The sequence below is a fragment of the Miniopterus schreibersii genome, assembly GCF_964146895.1.
Source record: "Miniopterus schreibersii genome assembly, chromosome: 5".
NCBI lineage: Eukaryota > Metazoa > Chordata > Mammalia > Chiroptera > Miniopteridae > Miniopterus > Miniopterus schreibersii.
The window spans coordinates 17,432,133-17,453,357 of record NC_138106.1 but is presented as its reverse complement, the minus strand read 5'-3'; the positions used below and the strand labels follow the sequence as shown (position 1 = coordinate 17,453,357).

The 21,225-nt window shown below is 38.7% G+C and overlaps 1 protein-coding gene across 9 annotated transcripts in view; it reads right to left on the bottom strand.

Moving 5' to 3' along the window:
* Positions 1-21,225, bottom strand: part of MME (membrane metalloendopeptidase) — a 578,791-nt gene that overhangs the window by 18,752 nt on the left and 538,814 nt on the right. For all 9 annotated transcript variants that reach the window (XM_081139397.1, XM_081139393.1, XM_081139395.1 and 6 more), the window contains 7 exons: positions 20,081-20,182; positions 17,882-18,018; positions 17,679-17,772; positions 16,377-16,505; positions 15,423-15,521; positions 12,828-12,908; positions 11,423-11,526 (listed from right to left, as the gene is read on the bottom strand). In XM_081139397.1, the coding sequence (XP_080995523.1) occupies positions 11,423-11,526; positions 12,828-12,908; positions 15,423-15,521; positions 16,377-16,505; positions 17,679-17,772; positions 17,882-18,018; positions 20,081-20,182 (746 nt within the window). The remainder of the gene's footprint in view (positions 1-11,422; positions 11,527-12,827; positions 12,909-15,422; positions 15,522-16,376; positions 16,506-17,678; positions 17,773-17,881; positions 18,019-20,080; positions 20,183-21,225) is intronic.

Here is a 21,225-nt window from a genome sequence, read left to right as displayed (position 1 = left end):
GCAATGGGTAAGATTATATTGAAATGTGTTTAACTTTATGTTCTCGATACTAGGTAACTACGGCTAACAATTATAGAGCAGTTGACGGTACAGTGAAGAGGTAATGTGCCTCCGATTACTGCTATTTAAAATTACTTTTTTTAAAAAGACATTCCAGCTAATTGAGCAAAGGTTTATTTTTGTATGATGACTATAAATGAAATCCAGGTGGTTCTTAAATAGATTTGTCTATCTGCGTACAGCATGACTTAGGTTCTGTAGAGAATCTACAGCTTTTATAGAAAACAACTTCTGAGTTCAGAAGACTCTAGTTAAGATGAGAACACCAACAGAAGATTGAATTAGAAAATGGAAAGAAAAAAAAAGCTCCCAGACAGTAATTCAAGGGTAATGTTAAGCTAAAGGATAGATAACCAATGTTCCTTTGTCTTTCTATACAGATGTTATAAAGATCGCATATCAATAATCATAATTAAGTACTTTTGTGCACCAGAAGTATTATTCCCATCTTAATAGACTAATATATATTAAATATATTACCCTAATTATAGACTAATATACATCCTTATGTACTAATTGAAAAATGGACACTGCTTAACTTCAGTTATTAAGCACACATGCAACGACTTAAGACAACTTCATTGTAGTTATTCCACTTTCAGGGCAACAATTAGTGTAGAATTATTATCCCACTCATGAAGGAGCTTACAGTAATTAGTACAATGAGCTTAAATCAGAACTGTTTCCAGACCCTGCTTCGAGGGGTAAGCAGTATAAAGTCAGCTGCCCAACTCAGCATTTTGGCTGCAATTTCAGTAACTATTGTGGGAGGTCAGATGTGAGTCCCATTTTGCTCTCTTAAAAATAACTGGAGTGGGGGCGTATATAACAAGGGTCTGATAAATTCTAATTAAGTATGGATTTTATCTCCAATTACATCCTTATTTGAAGGATCTGGGACTTTAAAAGAATCTAGATAACATTTCTGTGAATTTTTCTTTAGGAAGAAAACAACTTTGAAGATAGAGGGTGTGAGAAGGGTTGATCAATGTGCTTCTTCTTCAGTGTGATGATGTTGTTTTAAGCAGAGAAAAACATTTTCAAACAGTCCACCCTAATTTAATTGGAGCTGAGTCATCAATATTTTAATTTCTTGAAGGTTGGTGATTACAGGCACATAATTTTATTTATTTTAATTAAACTCCACTTGCTTCCCACATGATCTGTGGTGACTCACCACAAAAACACGTATTTGTAAAACCAGGGGTGCGAGACTAAAACCGAGAGATCAGAAACTACATAACACAAGTAGATTTTGTTTGTGTGACTAAAGAGTATTATGAAAGAAAATATATCAGTGAAAATCATGATCAGGAAAAATGATGGATTAGGTCTACTTTTATATATATTCACAATTATTATGACTCAGGTTCAAGTACAGGTTCTAAGTTGTCTAAAAAATGTGCTCTTACTACTGAGGAGACACTGTTCCTCTGATGTGTCCTCAACACTTTGATAGCAAATATGGCACTAGATTTTATGCATTACCAGCCTATAATTATTTTAATTATTGTGAAAGTTACTATAACATGTTTCCAGGTCTCAGCTATTTTGAGGTTCAGTTTCTCAATTATGAACTTCTGATGCAGTGATAGTATACTCTGCGTGGGCTTTTATGGGTAATCACAAATAACATGCAAATTATTTGGTTCTGGATTCAGGCACAATGCTAATATTGAGATACAAAAGGTGCCAACCCAAACATTTTAAAAAAATCATTACATTACAGAGGAAAGGAACTAGACATATGAAACTAATATTTTAGACAGCGACACATCTCAAAAGTAGGACATAGATGAATGAAGTTTATATCACCCATGTCATGTTTATTGCCTTTGTAAAAATAAATGTCATACCTTTTGTTTGGTGCTTTTCTACTTTTCTGTTACATTACTTCGAAGGGCTTAAGATTGCATTTTGATTAATGCTTGTAACTTTCCAGCAGGGAGGGTTTTACATATTAAAATGTCCACTGTGAATTATACCTCCAAGAAAATAGGTAGCTTTTTATGACCACAGAATGCTCAAATAAAATTAGAATTTTGGTGGTTAGGTTCAGAGAGCACTAGTGTTTAGCGTTTGCCTTTTCTTCCTTGAGATCTTTCACAGTGTGTCCTCCGATCACCCCTGGGTAATTTACCCAGATTCATTTGTTTAGGACACACTATCCCTGGAATGATCAAAACTTGAAGTACCGTGATTCGATCACTGCATCTTAAATAAAGTGAAGATAACAGCTACAGGCTCAGTGTCTAATATTTGTGGTGAAGAAGCTAAATTAACAGTGATGAGATTAAGAAGTAGAAAATAGTCCACGGGGATGCTGAGCACAGCATAGGAAATATAGTCAATTGTGTTGTAACAACTATGTATGGTGCCAGGTGGGTACTAGAAACATTGGCGGGAACCTATAAAGCGCACGACTGCCTAACCACTATGCTGTACATCTGAAACGAGTACAAAATAATACTGAATTTAAACTGTAATTGAAAAATAAAATTTAAAGAAATGTAAAAAAACACAGTGCTAAAACAGTTTTTTCACATTAAATGGTGATGTAACAAAAACGAGATGTTCTTTTGATTTGGACGTAGCCTCAAAGTTTCAGAAGATTCCATTTATGTAACACAAATTCGACCCCGAAGAGCAGTATACAAAAGAGAAAATGCGCAGCGGAAGAGAAAACGGAATGGTGGTGATTCTTGCCCTAAAATCCTGGCTAGTGCAGGCTACCCGATGACACCTTCCGAGTGTGGGGGTCAGACACCAGCAGCCTTCCGAGCAGCTATCAAGCCTGAGACACGAGTCAAATATCAGCCTGAACTTTGGTCTCTCTTCCTGCCTCCTGCGGCCTGTGTGCAGTGTGTATAAAGCACAGTGTGGGAAAACAAGAATAAAACTTATTTTTAATTTTGAAACACGGTTTTGTCAAGTAAACTTGTTCTTTGGGGCTTTCAACAGCAGAACAAAGAAGGACCACGAGATGCGGCGTGGCCCTCAAAGCTGAACGCATAACGTGGGTGGGAAACGGAACTGAAATGCTCTTGAGAGGGGCCCAGGTGCTTCTCTTCCAGCTCTCATTACCCTGAAGAACCTGAGTGGTGATCAAATGAAAGCACACGAGCATCCTTCTTATAGCAGGGAAGGAAAGCAGAAGTCAGCAGCCTGACCCTACAGCTTTTTGGATATAATCCACTGGATTGCGAAAGCACCTGGAATAAAACTTCTCTTTCACCCACCTGTGGGTAACTTTAAAACTTAAAACAACAAAATGCTTAGTGTTCCTTTCCCTGAAAGTGTCAATTGCTCAGCATCTCGTGGTCTTAAAGGAACTCCCTTGAAATCATCAATACAATACAGCAGTTTTCTCTGTCTTCCTCACGTACTCCTGGAAAGGAGAATTCTCATTTTGTAATCACAATGACCACTGTAATGCTTTACATTTACTAATACTATCTCATCAAGAGTTCAAAGCTTTCTACATACCTTCATTTATCTTTCAGAACATCAATATAAGGTAAAGGTCATGTCGAGTTTTCAGGTGTAGAAACTAAGGCACAGTATGGTTATCAAATTCTTTTTCCTAATACTTATAAACCAAGTGATACAACCGATAAAAGAAACATGTAAGCTAAGGAGAAAGAGGACCCTGCCATCTTCCAGTCCAATTCCCTTCTCTAAGCTGTTGATCTAAATCAAACACAAAATTTTATTACAACGATGAAGGTCATTCTCTTACTAACCTCTAAAAATGGATCTGATCGTTTTTTAATTGCTTCTGTAGGGGTGGAAAAAATGTTTCCTCTACCTTTCTAGGTACTTTTGGCTGATCTAATAACTAACATAAGACAGATTAATAGGAAAACAAAAAACAAATTTAATTATGTATATACAGGAGCCTCCCGTAGACATGAGAGGCCCAAAGACAGCCAGGCAATTGAGGCTTATATGGCATTTGGAGTGGAACAGAAGGGCTTAGTGTCTAGGGCTTCAAAGGGAAGGAAGTCAATTCCCAGGAAGATGGGAAGAGCAAATGTTTGGTAAGCAAATGTTTGCCATGCCACACAGAGACAATGGCACACACAGAGAAAGATAAACAGTCCTTGCTCAGTTCCTCATAGTTAGCTCTCACTCTTTGCTGTTATCTCTTGTATTAGATTTCATCAAAATTTTTTTAGGCCGTTAAGGGGGAGGTGGAAAACTTTTTCTGAATCTCTTGAGCCTTGTCTTCAGCTCAAAATAATCTGCATATTCTGGGGAACTTGTTCTGAACCCCTTCACTTCATAGGGCTCCCTCTTACCCTAATAAGCTTTAGGATGCTGGCCTCTACACCATCCTTAAGTCCCACCATGACCAGACAGTAACAAAAACAGCTACTATTTAATGAGCATCCATGTTCTGTGGAGGGCACATTACATAATCCACAACACCACGACCCCACAAGGCAAAAGTTTATCCTAGTTTATAAAGGAATCATTGAGGCGCAGCAGAATGGTGTAGGTTGTCTGAGTTCACACAGCTACTAAGATTCAGAGAAGAAATCTTAACTCAGGGCTGCCCACTCCCTCCACCCTCAGCCCCCACCATCCCCACCATCACAGCTCCCTGACTACACAACACAAATTCTTTCTACTGTTCTATAAGGTGCAATTTTTCACCCAAAGGCAAAAGCAAAGTAGGAGCAAAGAGCCTCATTAAACTGTTTATTGTTGTTGCATAAGAGTTGTTAACATAATTGAAGTACTCTGCATGAGTCACCTTACTGTCTGAGTGGTGAGAGCAACAGCTTCTGTTCTGACATTAAATTGGGGGAATCCACTTCTTTTTCAACGAAAGGCCAACAGAAATCACTACTCTGATTTTCTTCCTAGAAGTCATCAGTTGGTTGTGTGTGGTTCTAAGTCTGGCAGCAGCACAATCTTTTTAGTCTTCAATAAGTTTATATATGTGCACATGTATGTACGTGTGCACCCCCATCTGTGTGAGTGCCAAATACAGAGACATTCCCAATTTGGGAGTTATGAGCGGGTGGATTATTTCTCTCAGAATTTTCTTTTGGTGACTTTTTCTCCTGATTTAGAATAATCTGGGGATCTTTTAGAAAAGAATTAAAACCTATTCCATCTCATATAACACTTAGCAATGATATAACAACATTTTAAGTCTATCATCTGTCTAGCTCATTAGTTGGTAACTCCAAGAAGGCAGGGATGTTCTAGGTTTTGTTCTTTTTAAAAACTGTGTTAACACCTACATGAGATCTACCCTCTTAACGCATTTAAGTGTACAACACATTATTGTCGACTGTCGTTACAATGTCGTACAGCAGACCTCTAGAACTTATTCATCTTGCTTAGCTGAAACTTTATGCCTGTTGATGAATAACGTTCCCCCCGAGCCCTGCCAATTAAGATTCCATTCTCTAATTTTATAAATTTGACTACCTTAGCTACGTCATAAAGTGGAATCACGCAGTAGTCTTTGTCTGGCTTATTTCACTTAGCGTATTGTCCTCAGATTCACCCATGTTGTTGGATGTTGCACAATTTCCTTCTTTTTAAAGGCTAAATAGTATGTATATACCACATTTTCTTTACCTAGTAACTGTTGATGGAAACAGGTTGTTTCCACACCTTAGCTACTGTGAATGGTGCTACAATAAAAGTTGGAATGCTAGTAATATCTCTTTGAGATCATGATTTCAACTCCTTTGCGTATATCCCCAGAAGTGAACTTTCTAGGTAATATGGTAGTTCTGTCTAATTTTTTGAGGCATTTTCACACTGTTTTCCACAGTGGCTGTTCTGTTTTGCATTCCCATGAATGGTGTAAGGGTTCCAGTTTCTCCAAATCCTGGCCCGAGCTCTCTCGCACGCTGTCTCTCTCTCTTTCTTTGGTAATAGCCATCCTGAAAGGAGTGATGTGATATTTCACTGTGATTCTGGTTGCATCTCCCTGATGATTAGTGATGCTGAGCATCTTTTCATGTACCTGGTGGCCATTCGTATGTCTTCTTGGGAGAAATGTCTGTTCAAGACCTTATCACATTTTAAAATTGGGTTATTAGCTTTTTGCTACTGAATTGTAAAAACTCGTTATATATTTTGGAGATTAACCACTTATCATATATATGACTTGCCAATATTTTCTTCCATTCCATCAGTTGTCTTTTTATTCTGTTATTTTCTTTGCTGTGCAGAAGTTTTTTAGTTTGATGCAGTCTTTGTTGTTTATTTCATGTCTTGTTCTTAATTGCATTTCTAGGGCTCAGAACAGTTTGGAAACATGATAGGTGCTCAATACAGATTTGGGCCTAGGCATATCGATGGGTCCTCCAGGCCCAAGACTGCTGACTCTTCTCATCGTGGGACCATGGGAGGGGGGCGGGCACAGGCGGAGGTGAGGCTGTGCTGCTCTGTGAGCTGAAGGGAGTGATGGCAGCTGGAAGGAAGCCTTGTGCCATCTGGATACTGTCCTCTCTAGAGGGCACGCTGGCATGGAAGTTCCAGAATTCTTTTGCAAAGCTCTCCCAGTTTAACACTTCAACCTTTCAATTATTTATCTTCCCTCCCTACTTCTCCTTCCCATTAGAAAATAAAAATTGAACAAAACTAAACCAAACCCTCTCTGGGTGCTAATTAAAAAAACAAAGAAATATTTTTACTGATAAAATGTGTTTTGCTTATAACTCCAAAACACACTAGAAAACTGCAATGTTGGTTGGTTTATTGGGAGCATAAAAGTTGACAATTGAAAATTTTTGTCTATTATAACATGTGCAGAACCTGAGCATACCACGTCAGATACTGCCATGGGGAGTTAGAGTGATGTGTCCAAGCTTAGTCTAACTATCTGTTATTCCATCTTTTTTGCTGAGTAGTACTTGATGAGCCAAATAATTATTTTCACAGATCTTCCCCATAAATGTACACTCATGGAGATTCCTTTGTGCCCTAAGTCACCAGCATCTGTACATCCATGGATAGGTCCTATTAACACCCCACCTCTGTGCCATCTCATTGACCCATATAAGTCCTACCGCACTATTTTTCTTTTAGTAGCTAAGTTCACGGGCACAGGACTTACTTAGAAAGAAGAGTGATTCTAGAAACACTAGCAGATGGGAAAATCAGGAGGAGTATTTTAGAAAGAGGGCAGGTACTTCCCTACCTCTCTTTTCCTCTTGGCTCGCTTGAGGCGGAAAAGCCAAGGAAGAAAACATCCCAGCTCCTTTCAAAGCTTCACAGTCAGGGCTCTAGAACTACTGAAGGCTCTCACACAGCTTAGAACCTGAGAGCTCTCATACGGCCTAAATCAACCTGCTCCTTTTAGAAACAAGGAGCCTGCTTGTCTTTTCAAAGGCCACAGGTAGTAATAGGCAGAACTGGGACACAAAAGAGTGTCACCGACTCAAGACAGTGACAAAACTCTGGTGCCACTTCACAGGGGGCCAACCCACCTGCCATTTTTGGCGTTGGCCTTTCGAGAAGAACCCATAGAGCCCCCTAGGCTGGGCTGTCAGCCTCAGGAGTACCATTTACTTCAGGGGCTTCCCACCATCCAATCGGAACAAACAGCAGGTGTGAAACAATGAAGGGAAGACAGACAGGAACCGAGCATTGTGTTTTGTTTGTAGTGAATCCTCTGTTCACCTCAATATTAAGTTAAATGCTGACATGTTTCCTGGGAATGTTTTACTAATAAGCAAAGATTTAATTGTGGTTTTTAAAAAAGTGCTGCCCTAGCACTTTGCTTCTTTGTAACAGCACCAGCCAACCCTGCCTTTGGTGAGATCTGCTTGTTCCTCCCCTGGTTCTTGCACTGGGCTGGGAGCTCCCAGCCCGGGGCCATGGCCCGTGCATTTCTCCCTCCTCTGCAGTGATTGCCACAGCGCTCTGCACACACTGCGGCTGGTCAATGCCACGTTTATGCTGCCAATACCTGTGTTTTGATTTTTATGTCCTTTAGCAAGAAAGACTCAGCAATAAAATAAGTCTTCGCAGCTTATAAAAAGTAACTCCACGGCTCAACCGTAGTGATGTGCCGACGCTGGCACTACCTGTCCCAATTACGTTATAGGAAGTTTTGTCCTGAGAAACTGACAAAATGGCATCAGACCTAAAAACAAGAGAAGAAATTCATTTTGTTTTGCTCCGGTCTATCTTTTTCTCTTTAGAGGTTTATGTTTGTTCTATGGACTGTAAGAAAATGATCATGTTACTGGAACTAAATCATTTTAGATACAGTCATGCTCTGCATAACGTTTCGGTGACTGCCACCACATCCACGATGGTGGGCCCATAAGATTATCGTAGAGCTGAAAATTTCTATTGCCCAGTGACATTGTAGCCTGGGGATGTCCTACCACAGTAAACAAACCTACTGCGCTTCCAGTCGTATGAAAGTATAGCACATACCACTGTGTCCGGTGCGTAATATCGATAACGACAATGAACGACTGTGCTACAGGTTTATGTATTTGCTATCCTATACTTTTACTGTTATTTTAGAGTGCATTCTTTCTACTTAGTAAAAGAAAAACCAAGTTCGCTATAACGGTATGTTGTGTCACCCCCGCAACAGCCTCACGCGTGTCGTGTTTACTGTGCCTCTCGATTGCACCATTTCCTCTCGCGCTTGCCGCAATCCGCGCTGTTCTGCACAGTAACACATTTCTTAGAAAGAGGTGATCAGTACAGTGAGTCCTCACTGAACCTCCTCCGTAGGCTCCTGGAACTGTGGCGAAATGATGTCTAAGGAAACCGATCCTACCGCAGGCGGACGGATGCAAAGAAGAGTTAAAAGTCCCCACTTAAGCATCTCACCGACATTATTTACGAAATAACACTGAACAAAATGTACTCAGGAACCTGTTGTGCTGGGTCCCCACCCACAGGCAAGTACATCCAAATCCAGGGCGGTGGAGTTGGGTGATCGGTGCTATTTCTGAGCTCCCCAGAGGGCTCCAACGTGCGGTCGAGTTTTGGGCCCTTGCCCTCCGTATCCAGCACTAGCCAGGGGGGGCCCGAGAAGTCGCGCTGCGCTTGGGAGTGTCGGAAGCTCGCGGAGAAGATCCGCAAAGAACTACTGAGCATGCGTGCTCCTCACCAAACATTCATTAAAATATTATATACAAGTTTGGCCTTTGATTACCTATCATAAAGAGAAAGGGACTCAGAGAAGACCAAGACATATGATGATGACAGGGAATAAAAGAGGAAACTATACTACAAAATGATTCTGGAACTGGGACTACATCAGCTTCAAAAGAAAATATCAAGCAATATTTCAACAACTATTTTTTAAACTACAAATACATCTTCCTGTCATGCGGATGCAGGTTATAGTAGCTATTTTCAGAAAGAATATTTGACAATAATTTACACAGTGCTGACACTTATTAAATGTAAGTAGATGTATTTTAAAGAAATGAAAATATTCAGATTTGTCAGAAACTTCTCTGATTATAAATTTAACCCACAGAGTATCCTTTCTGATGACTCTGTGTGGGTTTCTAGAGAAACGGCTTGATAATCTATAACAGCACCACCCGTACGGAACCATGGTTCTTCCTCTTTGCCAGCTGGGACGCTAAACAATCTCTGACCTGTGCAGCCCCGTTTTAAGCCCCAGACAACACAACACTTGCTCCAGTATAAACCCAGAGGTCAGCAAAAGAAATCAGCCTCTCTTTCAGGATACCTGAAGTGTTCAAAATGTTAAGTAAAGAACTGTATTAGCATTTCCATTTAGGAATTCTGCCCAACCTGCACTTGGCTTACTAAGAATAGAACAGTCTTGTCATCAAACAATCCCACTGCATGTGGACCTTTCTTGGCCCAAAATTTCCTTCCTGGTGGTAGTTTATTATATCATGTCTTTCCTACTGTTGGGGCCAGGGCAGGGCACCCCAAAATATCCCACAATGGTATAAGGATTACTTTGAATTAAAGTTACTTGACAAGCAGACAATGCAGTAAGGGCACATTGACCCTCCCTTGTTTCCTTGGACGCGGGAAATAAATGTCCCCTGTGAAAGGTGCCCTCCTTGCTCCAGGAGGCTGAGCCACCCTTATCCCTAGCTAAGGAATTCAGGGCCAAAAAGCAGTATAAACAAAACTTGTTATTTCTTTACTAATTTACTATCAAAGCCCAAACTCTGTATAGATTCTTCACTAATGAGTACACAAACCTAAGTTCCTTTGCCCTGTTAAATTTATTGTTTCTTTGTCTAAAAGGTATAAAAAGCTGACTGGTTCATCATTTCTAAGAGTATCATTTTTAATCTCCTGTGTGCACATATTAAATTGCTTTTTTCCTCTGTTAATCTGGTCTTATGTCAACTTTATTAGTCTAACCTTAACAACTCAAGAGGGGCAAAGGGGGGATCTCTTCCCTTCTTCAACACCACTTTTTGCTGTTTTAATGTAATGTAATATGATCAAAGTCAGCCTTTTATATTCCCAGTACCCAACGACACCAAAATATTAGCTTAATAAAGGAATACTCAAAAGAATAAATGAATACATAAATGAACCAAGCACCTCCCTGTTATGCTATTGTGTCCTTTACCACACAAATCAAGTTATTATACGTATTTTTCACTTGTTCGCCGTTAATTAATTAGTTTTAACTGAAAATCTATGTATTCCGTGCTGTGCTGAATGGTCAAAAGGAATGTCCTCTATTCTCTAGCAGCTAAGAACTTAGTGAGATATCAACCTAAGCAATTCTAGGGATTTATGTGTACAAACACAGAGGTTGATAAATATGTTGGACACATGCATTTAATTGATAGATAAACACTAAACCAACAGTTGATAGGAAGTACTAATGCCACTAATAAGCAGAGCTTAGGAACATCTGAAGGCTATGAAAGAGAGTGATTCCTGGTATCTCATATTTGGCTACCACTAGGGCGAGAGAAGCGTTACATGGAGCAAACCAGGACGAGGGAGGACCTGTGGAGCGACACACTGACAGAAAAGAGGTGGAGCTGGGGGCAGAAGAAATTCTGAGTATAGTTAAGGCCTCAGAGAAGGCTGGAAGGACCCATCGGTTACTTAGATTAAGGTGTTCTTGAGAACCTTGTCCACAAGAAAAGCAGAGGGACAGGCAATAAAATGAAAAGAAACCAAAGAAATTAGGTTATCTGAGGATATACCTTTATAAAAAAATTTAAATTTAGTTAAATCCATGACCCATCTTTAGTATAACACTCTTAGGTGCTCTTAAAAGTACTTCATAGACAGTTGTACTTTTAAACACAATTTTAAGCCCGGTTCTTTCTCTTCATCCACCAAAGAGGAAAGAAAAAGACCCTCTTCTGAATAAACATATTAGAAACTGGACTATACATACTCATTCTTGTCCACTTTTTCTCGAAGCTTCTTCAGTTGTTTATTTTGGCCGAACTTCGCATTTTGCATTATGTTCTCAAAGTATTCATCTTCCTTGTAGTTGTACTATATCACATAAAAGATATTAGGAAAAATATTAAAACCAGTATCTTCAAAACTTTTGCTAAAAATATAGAGGCCATCTTCTTAAATTCTGTCTGTTAATAAAGTTAACGGAGAGCATTAAAACTCACCAAAGAAGGATTTCGTTCCCACCAGCCTAATTCTATATTACAGATCACTGCCGCTCTAGCTGAGTCACTTCAGTCTATTCTTTTGTAATTAATCACATAAAACCAAGTGTCAGACCAGCCTTACCATATTGATATTAATCCTTACATACCAGATGTGATAACAGCACATTCTTAGTAGTACCTACTATGTGCCAAGCAATACTCTAACCTTATAAAGATGGGCTGTTATTACCACTTAAAAGTTGAGGAAACTGGAGGCACAGACAAGTGCACTTGCCCAAGTAACTGAGTGGTAGAGGTGATACTTCAACCACCGAGTTTGACTTTGATTTTATGCTCTTAGCAAATTACTGAGTGGTGGAGCTAGGATTTGAACCCACACCGTTCAGTTTTGCATCTACGGTCTTAGCTGCCAGGCTCCTGCTACAAGGACCCTCAGGACCCCCACGCTACAGCCAGCTCATTTAAAAGAAACGGTCAAGCTTTTCTGCAAATGGAAAAGGAGAGGACACTGTGGCTTGCAAACTCCCATGATAGACTAGTAATCAATGGATTAGGAGTCATTGTGATCTCTGATTTGCGCAAGGATTACCTTGTAGTCACCAGGGTTTCAAGCAGTTGTGGTGACCACAAGGTGAGCACCAAGAACCTCAGCCAAGTTTGACATCAGTACTGCAGTGACTTTAGTGAGCTCTCTTCTCTTACCACTGTGACATTACCAAAGGGGAATAAAATAGTCTCCGCTTCTCAAGTTTTAGATTTTTTTGTTTGCTTCTTAAACAGAGAATGCATGACCTAGCTTACCCAGCGGAGGAAAAATTAGAAAGTGGATGGAAACTTGAAGACTTGACTCTTCAGGCCTGTGAAAGGTGAGATAAGGAGCCCGCGTGTTCAGCACTTTGATGTCTACCCCGATTCTCTTTAAAGGACATTGGATCTTTCTTATTTCTCAAAATGGAATATATGGAAACCAAAATAACAGATACAGACCAGGCCGATGACACAAAAGGCTAAAACTAAAACAAACACAGATCTGTCTTCAGTGTTAAAAGGTTTTTGTAATGAGACCTATGGGATTAGGCTACTTCACATAATTTTTCGTACCCGACAGCTAGAAATGACATTGCCACCAGCCCCAGGTGTCATTAGCCCAGAGGCTTTACAGAGACTTACCTCCTCGTATTCTTTATTCAGGCCGTCAACATCTGAGAGAAGATCATCAGGATAGCCAATTTTTTCTTTAATTGCTAAGGCCTATGAAAATTATAATATTGAATGTGAGGATGATTCCATGACTTTCAAATGCAAACACTGTAATTTGCCCATGAATATCAACTGAATACCTTGATCCATACTGTTTACAAAAAGAGTCCCTGACAACACTTAAGAAGAAATCTTTGAAGTGGCTTCGTCCTGGAGCTCAAAATAAACAAAAAATTGGTCTGAAATTTAGCTTCTGTCCTCACAGGCTGCAGCTTTCCTAAGAAAACCTAAATGAAAGCTGATGAGTCATTGTTCCACATGTATTGTAGTTGTATAAACTTTTTCCTGAAAGGCATTTTCTTCAATTTACGAGAGAAGTAAGATTTAGAGCTTCCATTGTAGCACCTTGTAATTTTCTTTCCACTTTACTGATTTGGCTGAGAAAACAGAGATGGGTTTATATGTTTAGTGCTAATATTGTTCTTGAATATTGGTTCTTGGAGTTTTTATGTTCTCCCTCGGTCTCCAAAGCTGTGTACCTATCTTCTCAACGTTAAATGAATGATATTAATTAAACAAGTGAAAAACAAGAGTTTTTCTTATTATACCAACTCATGGTTACCATTTGTTCACTGCCATTTCTGATTTTTGTTTATTATTTTTAAATTACTTATTTTTATTATTTCATGATTACCACTTGTTTACTACTTGCTATCGCTATTTTTTAATTTTCTCAACGGTGCTTGACTTTCGATGCTATCATATCACATTGCTCTTAAATAATTTAATCAATTAAAAATTTTCATGGGGAATTAAGCCTGTATCTCTAAGTTATTTGGTTTGCCATCAAAGGGATGTGGTTTTGTTACAAATCTGTTTCATAAGCACAGGATATCCCCCGTGGCCGAGACAGGATATATGTCACCAAGTCAGTTAGGCCATGCCTATTTTCTTGTAGGTTTCCACACCATCAGTCCATTATAAATCAGCCCGTCTCATTAGCACTTTATTTTCTGGAACACATTTCCCCAACGAGTGTTCTAAGGAACAAAGACTCTATTGAAATAAAAGTTACTACATAAAAATAATTATTGTCAAATACTTTGGGTAAATACTGTGACAAAACATTAAGTAGGCTTCTTTATTGCAGGACTTCTTACAGTCAAAATTAGGTTATTATAAGTGTCCCACAGGACGAATTAATTTGTCCATTTATTCATTCAATATAGGTTCAAGGTACTTGGTAAGGGTCCAAGGCTCCAATGTCAGGCAAAATTTCTGCCCCCAGAGAGCTTATGTGAAGATCAATGAAAGGCACTGAAACGAGAATTGACTCTCAGTGTGATGCATGGTGCCATGAAATCACCCCCTAGGGCACAGAGCCTAGACTAGGAGGAGGTCAGAGAAGCCTTCCTGCAGGAGGCGTTTCCTAGGCTCTCTGACCACATGATTCTCTTTGGGGAACAACTTGGCAGGTCCCGTGTTTTGTGACACCACCTTGGGAAATGATGACTTAGAACAGTTCAGCTGACTGTGTCAAACAGAACCACGTCACAAAGCGCTAGAACACAAATGGAGCAAAGCCAGCCCAAGTTCCCGAAGTTTCTGTAGAATTATGAAAATATAGGGGGTCTTATATTCTAAACCTAACCCATCTGGGGCTCTGTGAAGCTGAAAAAGATAGTCCTTCCACGTGATTTAATCCTGAAACAGAACTGGACTACAGCTTGGTTCTCTTATAACAGGTTTTTGAAGTCCTTCTGTTATCAGTTCAAAATGTGGTCTGTTCTTCCTGCCACCGTAATTACAGAGAAATAATCAGGTTGCATGTGACTCCTGCTCGCAAAGCACGTACAGTTGTCACTGGACATGTTGTTCTTTCTAGTTTTATATAGTTATCAAGACAAATGATCATAGTAAATTTAAACCTAAAATTTCCTTAGAAATCCCACCTTTTTTCTTATGCAAGATATTAAAAGTCCCAATAAAAAGAGACTTAATCACCATATAAAACTTAAATATTGCACCATCTTACGAACAGAAATATAGTATTTTTTTCTCCCTAGGTTTTATAAAAAGCTAAATGAAGCAGGGTTTAAAAAATTTAGCTAGAAATTTGCATTAAAAATTGACATTGTTAGAGGCCTTTTAGGTATATTTCATAAAAGGTGGAAAATTATGAACTACTGATAGCATTTCATTCTTTACTTGTTCATGTAAGATTTTCCTCTTGTTTTCTGAAGTCTTCCTTAAAAAAAAATTGGAGATCTTTCAAAGTTTGGAACTGAACACAGAGAATAGGGGCTGATTGCAAAGAAAAATAAAAAATGAAAATCATAGAAAAAAATATTTATCCATGAAAATTGTTCCTGAAAACATTACATTCTGAAGGAACTTGCTTTTGTTTTATGCAATTCCTTTTTTCCCCCCTCACTGCCTTTGATCAGGTTTTTATTCAAAATCTTATGCAATTCTTGATTATATTTTTCCTGAATTGTCTTAAAAGTTCGTGTTTCTTTATAAAGAAATTTTTTTATTGATAGTTGGCTCTGCCTTGCTTTTTACCTTTTCTTCAGCTCTCTTTTTTGTTTCAGCATCCATCCAAGTGAGCTCATCCAAAGTCTGAATAAAAACTTTCCGGATCTGTGCAATCAAATCCTCAACCTCAAAGCAAAAGAAAAGAAGACAAAGTTTAGGCCATTAATTAATTTTTTGTAACACAAATTAATACAGACAAAAGTGCTGTAAAAGTCTGGGGGTGGGGGAGGGAGTGGGGTGGAGAATGCCAATGGGGGGAAAAGAGGGATACCTGTAATACTTTCAACAATAAATATAAATTAAAAATAAATAAATAAAAAATAGAGCTATAACCTGTCTTTATGTGACTCGATAATATATTAATAAATGTAAACTTATAGACAAACTGTGACCTAAACAAATCGATATATATTTTTATCAATACTTATGATTAAATAGGTCTTAATATACACATTAATAAAAAATCAAGTTAAGAATGTAATGGTTGCTATTATCGTAAAACAAGAACTAACATAAAATATTAGCTGCCATTACCATTTGTAGTTTAGTAAAGCATGAAGCAGCATTTCAACAGATTTTCACCATACCTTCAAGTTCCATTACTTTTATGTCAGTAACAATGAAAAATGGAGCACATTTCTTACACTTCACCTAAACTTGGGTTTACTTTCTAGGTTTTAAAGAAAACATGAATTCTTGGTCAACTTTGCTAACAGAAGAGTTTATAAATGACTCTATCGCTAGAACATGCGACTGTTTCCAGAATCTACTGCTTCTGGAAAAAGGACAGCTGCTTTCGGACTAAACGACATTAGGATCAGAGACAGAACCAGACCCTTGGGGGACAGGGGATGAGATTTACCGGGAAATAATGGCAAATAATAATAATGCCAATTAACGAAACTTTAGCCAAATTATGGACCATTGTAATTGCCCATCAATGCAAACAAGTAAGTGACTGCACGGTGCTGAAAACGTTACCACGTGTTTACTCTCTCCAGCGAACGCTGCTTCTACATAAAGCTTTCCCACAGCACTGTCCATGTTGGCATTGACGAAGTTGACACAGCGTCTCCAGGCCGCTGTTTCGGAAGTGGTGCCGTAAATGGCCTGGGGAGAGACAGAGCAGGTGGCGTTTGGTCAGGACGCAGCCGGCCGCAGCGAGGTCAGAGCACAAACTTCACAGGACTCTATTCTTATGTCCCCTAAGTTCCTGCATATTCATTGCTTCCCCTCACAAGGCACGTTGTCCTTGTCGATGATAAAATGCAATTCAATTGGATTGTTTACTTATATATGATCTGAAAATAAGGTATGTTTTCAGTACCTGTCCCAGTAGAACTTTAGGCTACTACTACAAGTTAATATCCTTCCAGACAGCTTTAGAAAAAAGCAACCAAAAAAACCTCCCAAACAAAATAACATCATTATCTCTGCATAAACATACATGTGAAGTAATGTTCAGTAAACATCATAACAGGGGAGGAATCTGCTATACAAAAAAGCGCTCTCCTATTTTTATTTTAATGTTTTAGCTGAACTTCCAGGACTTAGATGAACTCTATGTGTATAAATTTAAGTATCAATAAGGGGACTAACTTAGCTAAAGGAAATTTAGCAAAATACCATTTTTACATTCTTTAATTTTAAAAATGTGTCTGCATTTTTTTTTAAAGGGTAAAACCACAACATTTTTATCAGAGAGTTATTTCCTTTCCATGACAACCACCAATACTGGCCACCAACCGTTTGCTAGAATTTCTCCTTTCTCATCCCCCCTGCCCTTGCCCCTTACAACAGGACTACAATGGTGATTAACTGTAGGCACAGCCTAATCAAAGGCCTTAAGGTTGTCTCCAGGTAGGTGTGTTCTCAGTGGACCATCCACACCAGTGTAATCCACCTATGTGTATATCTAGTGTGCTATGAACACCTGAAAAATCAAGTTCATTGAGATATCCCTGTGATTGTTTCTAACGTCACAAAAACACTGACCCAGTGTGTTTGTTTCATGAACTGCTCACATAACCAAATGCATATTCTTCCATGGCCTTTCAATCATGATGCCACAGTAAACAAACATAGGATGGCAAAGCCCCTAAAAACTGGCTTTTCTGTGATGGCTTTTCTAGACATCACAGCCTAAATACGGGCAGAATAACCGACATTTGGCATTTTGTCTCTTGACCAAGTTCACCACATTCTAGCAGTGCACATGGCACCTTCATAACCATGTGTCTCTTTATGATTTAAGTCTTAAGAAAAGAGAGATTATTTCTTCACCTTGCGGAAAGCATTTCTGGACTCCTTGTAGTTTCTGCTGAGGCTGCTTACAAGATCCATTATGAACCGCCAGGACATTAAATTTTGAAGATCTCTGTATAAAAAAACCCACCACCCAGCAACAGAAAAGATGAGGCTGCAAAGCTTCTAAAGAGTGATATTAAATGTAAACTCTGAGGACATGGGGACGCTGACATACTTACCTGGCGGTGTATTTGGTAAGAATGAGCTTAAGTTTGGCTAAGTACTCTGGAGCATACACAACCACATCCTCTTCATTTGTAATTTTAATATCCACAGTTGACATAATTTCATTTGTGAAATTTGACCAGCTGAATGGCTGGAAAAAAGCAGGCACAAAACATTCTGTAATTATGAATTTCCCTTCTTGATTCCAACACTCAGTTACCGTTAAGGGTCAGACGTGGTTAGGGTGTCAGCTACATCACAACACAATTATCCCAATCGTCAGTCTGATATTTGCTTGGGATTTCTCCTCAATTGTTTCAATTGGTTATGAATAAAAATTAGTTCTGCAGCAGGATTATTTTGATAGCAGAATTAAACCAATCATTAAGGAACAAAAGCAAAGCCTCTAAGTGTAGAGATATACAACTAGAAATTAGGCTCAATGTCATCTTCTTGGTCCAATCAGTATAAAAAGAAGAAAATTTTAGCTTTAAAAATAAAACTTCCTCGGTCTATGCAAAAATTTAAGTGGGTATTAACTGTTTATCTTTTAAAAGTGGATATTAATAAACAATCCACTCAAACACAGTAATATGTCTCAGTGGAGATCCTGCTGCAAATGAAAACATGTTACAGTCATAGCAGAGAGGTTCAGTGACGGTACAGATACACCACAGAGGGTCCAACGAAGCCAAACAGAACACTGTCAATATTGGGTCTCTAGGCATTAGGCATGCAGTTCTTACACTCCAGAAGCTAGATTTGGAGTTGCCAACGGATGGAATCTTGTCTCTTTAAAGCGAGAATTGTGGTTATTCAACCACCAGAAGATATAAGAAAACACAGCAGAAGTGGAGATCATGCAAATCTTGCTGAAATGCCATATTTCAGTGATGGAGAATGTTTAAAATTACCATATTTTAGGCACTATGATTGTATAGATAAGTATATAACATGCCGATCACTTTCTAAGAATGAAGTGCTATGTTCTTTTCTTGATTTCTTTTGGTGGTTTGGATCATTCTTTCAAAACATATTTATTAGGAACTGTAGAATATGGATGGACCTGGAGAGTCTTATGCTAAGTGAAATAAGCCAGTCAGAGAAAGACAAGTACCATATGATTTCACTGGTATGTGGAATTTAATAAGGCAAAATGAACTAATAATAAGCTATATAGACACAGCCTTATAGAGAGCAGGCTGACAGCTGTGGGGGCAGGGCTGGGTGGGAGGGGTGGAGGGATAGAGCAAAAAACGGGAAAAAAACAAAAACCCTCAAGGACACAAACAACAGTGTGGTGGTTGCCACCGGGAGGGAGGTTGGGGAGGTAGAAGAGGGTATAGGGGGACATAAATGGTGATAGATGGAGACTTGACTTGGGGTGGTGACCACACAGTAGTATACTGATAATATGTTGTAGAATCGTGCACCTGAAGCCTGTATACTTTGTTAGCCAGTGTCACCTCAATAAATTCAAGTTAAAAAGTTCTGTGAGAAATTCCTAACTCAAAAGGTTATGCTTTTTAAAAAGTCCTTCTTTATTATAATTCTTGCCAAAGAGAATCCATCACCGAATGTGGTCATTTGCAGATTTTCCCATGGATGTGGTTTTATTTCCCGATTGTGTGCCTCAACTAAAACACAAGTACACATGAATAGCCCCCCAAAGAGATAATTACATACCAGCTAATGAACTACAACTAAGCAAAAAGATGTCAAAGGCTGCTTATAAATGCACTCTATGAGACAGTTTTCTTATTTCTTGTGTTGTATTTCTTCATTATTGCTCTGAATACCTCCCTAGATGCCTTGATGAGAACAGCAAGTTCTATGAATAAATTAATCTTTTTAGGAGTTAAAAAAATTGAGTGCTTTTATTATCTGACTGTCCAACTCCGATGGCTAATATATAACGGTCTTTCAGAAGGATTTTCAGCTTTAATATTTTCCAAACCCTTTTCTAAGATCATTCCCACCATTATTGCATAGCTGCCTTAGAAGGGCTTTTACCTTTAAAATTCCTTCTAACTCAAATATAATAGTTTTAAATAATGGTTTTTTTCCTGGTTCGGTCATGAAGTCATCTAAATTCATTTGCTCTTCAATTTATTTCAATGAATAAGAAATCATTGAATTTTAAGAAACTGTAATTCAATGTTATAAGTTTTAGAAATGGCACAGTAAGAGAGTACATAAAACTTGCTACTTACCTTCCCATTGATCTCTAGTGAAAAGTTATTTTGGACTTGGGCTAATTTCATTTTGTTATAAAGAAGCATTGGATCATTTCGATCTTCAGGTTTAGCTGTAGCCTACGGATTTAATTTTGGATCATTATTTTAGAACTAAGAATTCTTTAGTAAAACTATATTTAAGGGAAAAAGGACTATAGGATAGGTAAATACACTTTAAGTTCTACTCTGCACTTGTTTTACAATTTATTTTGTCATATCAAAAAGGAAAGTAAAATTTGAGAGTTTAAGTATATTCAGTAACAATTATGAAGATTTGGTTGCAGTGCTGAGTATAAAATTTCTCAAAAATCTGTTTATATTTCTGAGAACGGCCAAACCACATAAGCGACATTTACAGGCCTGCTTCCTTCTGTGGTTAATGGGCAGCTCAGTTGTGTCTGTTTCATATTATAACAACTTTTTTGAATACAGTCATCTCCAATTTATTGTTCAAATTCTGTCTCCCGCCCCCAATTACTACCATTCCGTGTCCCAGTTAAAATTCAGGCAGAAGAAATTCCCCCCCCAAAAGCCACAGTGGTTTCTGCAAGAATTTAAAGCAAATAAAAACAGAGAAAACTCCTATTTAGGTTGCAAGGTATCTTCGGAGAATGCTAGTTAGCATCTCCTGTGTGCAATAACAAGCTGGGCACTGTTAGAGAGACACAGGTGATCAAAGGTGACTAAGGAGCCACCCCAACCTCAGAGTCTGGGAGAAGAGAGAAAATATGGACACAATTCTGAGATATAATTACTAGAGAGCTGAAGATGATTAACAGAGAACATGGTCTGGGAAGGTGCGAGTGGTAAAAACCTAGGGCAATAAACTGTCCTCCTTTAATCTGTTTTCAACACAGAGCCACACATAACCCATCTAACTTCCATTCATCCTGCCGCAGCTCCAAGCAAAGTCTGGATCTGATTGTAGATTTTTGGTTTCATGTAGCCCTAGGAAGGCTAAAATTGCCCTCAAAGGTCTTCAGTCTTCAAGATTCTGATGGCAGTGGCAAGCCGGTGGGATTTAGGAGTGCAGGCTGCTTGCAATGTCAGAAAAAGCTCTGTGGAGCCTAGACTGAAACTGAACCTGGGTTCAATCAATAACCCAGATGCCACTTCAACAG